The sequence below is a fragment of the Lucilia cuprina genome, chromosome 4 (genome assembly GCF_022045245.1).
Source record: "Lucilia cuprina isolate Lc7/37 chromosome 4, ASM2204524v1, whole genome shotgun sequence".
Lineage (NCBI taxonomy): Eukaryota > Metazoa > Arthropoda > Insecta > Diptera > Calliphoridae > Lucilia > Lucilia cuprina.
The window spans coordinates 11,533,910-11,537,112 of NC_060952.1; the positions used below are offsets into that span (position 1 = coordinate 11,533,910).

A 3,203-nucleotide genomic window follows, 5' to 3' on the forward strand; every position below is an offset into this window, starting at 1 on the left:
AACTAGAACTGAACTAGAACTGAACTAAAACAGAATTAACACTGTTCTAGAACTGAATATAGAATTTAAATTATTCAATTTAATTAAACTTATACCATAGATATAATATTTATTAGTCTCCCAATACCCCGATTGTACATACATACATATGTATTTACGTGTTTTCCTATTTAGTATGTATTTATTTTGTCATTTTTTGATGTCCTATTAACAACATAGCTAAAATGATTAAATGATGGTCTTTACTGTATTTCTTTTTAATTATCATAAAACTGTAAATATAATAACTGTCCAATTTAAAATAAAAAAATTGAACATGTTGTTTTTTGGAAATATCGATTCAATGAAAAGATAACGAAAATTATATAAAATTATATAAATTATAATTATAAATTATATAAAATTATAAAAAATTATAAATATTTTTTTAAAGAATTTTTTCTATTTGCAAGTTTATTAGAAAAGGTAAATATAAATTTATCGTTAAAAATACAATGTAAATGTTATTTATTTTAATAGAAAACGTACAAAATAGAGGTAGAAAAATAAAAAGAGAGATTCTTTAAAAATTGAATTAATTTTTAGGCAATATTTTTCAGATATATACATAAAAAATAAGATTTTTGTTGTTAAACACTAAAAAACTCTTTATGCTTTAGATATTTAATAAAAATAAAAAAAACTTAAACATTTTAAATTCCATTCACTTACCTCTTTGTAATGCGCGGTCTTAGCGGCCACATTATCGCAATGTAACGATCTATTGATATGGCCACCAATGTATAAGCGCTCACCAGCACCGACACAGCTTGCGAATAGTTGACCAGATGACACAGCACAATGCCAAATGGCCAATAGCCCAAAATGAATATCGATATGAATGAGGAGGGAACACAAAATAGAGACATCAGTATATCACCCACAGCTAAATTGGCAATAAAATAATTTGTAACTGTGCGCATGCGTGGCGTTGACTGAACGATGTAGCAGACGGTACCGTTGCCCAAAAGAGCAAACACAAAAATTGGAATGTACAATAAATAGACGGCGGTCTTAAAGTAAACGCTTGATAAAGCCTCATCACCATCGTCACCACTGACATTGTCATCATTAACCAGTGAGGAATTTAAAGCACTTAATGTTTGTGATTCACCATCGCAGGAAAAAGATGCATATGCTGTTTCGTATGCTGATTCTTCTGTCTGTTGTTGCACTTGGTGGGTTATTGAGGATATCGTGGTGGTGGTAACACTGGCTAGAGATGCCAACAAGTGTAGGGCGGGCGATGATGAGGATGGTGTACTTGCTATCAGTTGTGAGGTTGGCGAGGAAGTGTCGTTGTTCAAATATTCAATATAATCTTCATATTGATTGCCAACACCCACATTATGTTGGCTGCTGCTGCCAGGACTACTAAAAACATCCACGAGCAATTGTTGTTGAGGTTGTATAAAATATAAATTATCACTGTTGCTGCCACTAACTACTCCACCTACGTCGCCTCCTCCCCCTTCGCCAGAATCTCCAGGATTTAAAATAAAACTATTGTTATAGTTGCTGCTAACACTCTCAATTATTGTTGCTGCAGTTGTGTTTATCGCTTCATGGTAGTAATCATTACTGTTGTTCATGTTCGTGTTGCTGTTTCCTTTTTCATTATTTATACTCTTAGCTACCATATTCAAATGAGGCAATATACTGCGTGCCGCATATTCACGCAAGAAATACTCCATTTTAATATTCGTCTGTAAGCTCACACAAACACACTGCCTGTACTACTACCTAGCTACACCCACAGTTACACCTTCTATTGTGTGTCCTGTATTTAGTTGTAAAAATGTATTGACTGTTATGTATCTCGCAATCTATCTCTCTCTACGAGACCGTTAATAATTAACTCAAGAGCACTTGCTATAGCGTTCTATTTTCAAATGGTTGCTATTCAGGTTTTTGTGTTTATTGTAGTTTTTCCAATTAAATTCATGTTAAATTTTTTTTAATTACGAATCTACTTTAGCATTCATCCACTTCACTCTGTGCTCCAGCACTTGTTTAATATTAAATTGGTCACTATTACGTTTATTTTGTGTTTCAGTTTTGTTATCTTTTTGACAATTTATTTTTTTAGGTTTTTGGCATTTTCATTAGATCTGTTGAAATTTAAATTTGTAAAAATCTCTAATAATTACTACACAATTTTTTAAGATATTTAAAATATTGGCACAACGTTTTATAAAATTTTAAATTTTATAATTCAAACTGTCGGTAAAAAAGTGCATATTAAACGCCATTTTACAGAATTGCTCAACTTTTCTTCTTAAATGAGTTGACTATTCTATTAAATTATTTTGTATATTACATTTAGAAACGTTTTATAGAAATGAATATGAAAACTGTTTTATCTCTTTCATAGGCATATGGTTATAGATTCATTAACCAGCTTTACATGGAATAAATTTAAAACTTTTTTAAAGTTTTTTTTCTCAAATATATTGCTACGTAATTACTATCTGTAATGCAATCACTAATTAAATAAATTAAAATTTGAATTCATAATTTCATTCCATCAATGGGATTTATATTTTATTTTGTACTTTCTACTCTATCTATCATGCTGTTTTCCTCGATTTATATCTACTTGTTGCAAAGAATGTTTGTGAACTTTTCGTGGTTTGCTTGCCAAACAAGTATCGGATGTTTAACAGGTGTAGGAATGGATACGTAGTATTAATCCTCTTACAGTTTTATAATTAAAAAATATTTAAATATTTGTTCATACATATGTACTCTCTTTAATTTATTTCAACTTCTATTTTTTTTTTTAATAAATACTTTTTTATTTTTTCCAATATCCAGTAACTATGTATTGTATTTCGCAGAATTTTTCAATTTGTTTGTAACGAAATTTTTAAGATTGCTACCACCTGAAATTAAAAAAAGAAAATACAACATATCAGTAATAGTCACATTAATATCGATCATATTAATAAAATTATTTATTGAGTTAATACAAGCTCATTTGGTATGTTTTTAATTAAAAGAAAAAAAATATGTTTCTGTAAATATTTAAGAAACGTTGTGAAAATTCTGAATAATTGATCAATTTTAAAAAGATGTAAGATCCAAATTTTATCATATATCCTTGCAAATTGTTATATTGCTCGACTTCGATTATGCTTCTAATACAAAAAATGATTACACAG

At 29.1% G+C, this 3,203-nt stretch overlaps 1 protein-coding gene across 1 annotated transcript in view; it reads right to left on the bottom strand.

The window, feature by feature from the left end:
• The window catches only part of LOC111690172 (RYamide receptor), an 87,872-nt gene extending 84,943 nt beyond the window's left edge, over positions 1–2,929 (bottom strand). The window contains 1 exon segment of the mRNA XM_046948133.1: positions 712–2,929. Within this exon segment, the coding sequence (XP_046804089.1) occupies positions 712–1,733 (1,022 nt within the window). The 5' untranslated portion in view covers positions 1,734–2,929.
• Between the last annotated feature and the right edge of the window lie 274 nt (positions 2,930–3,203).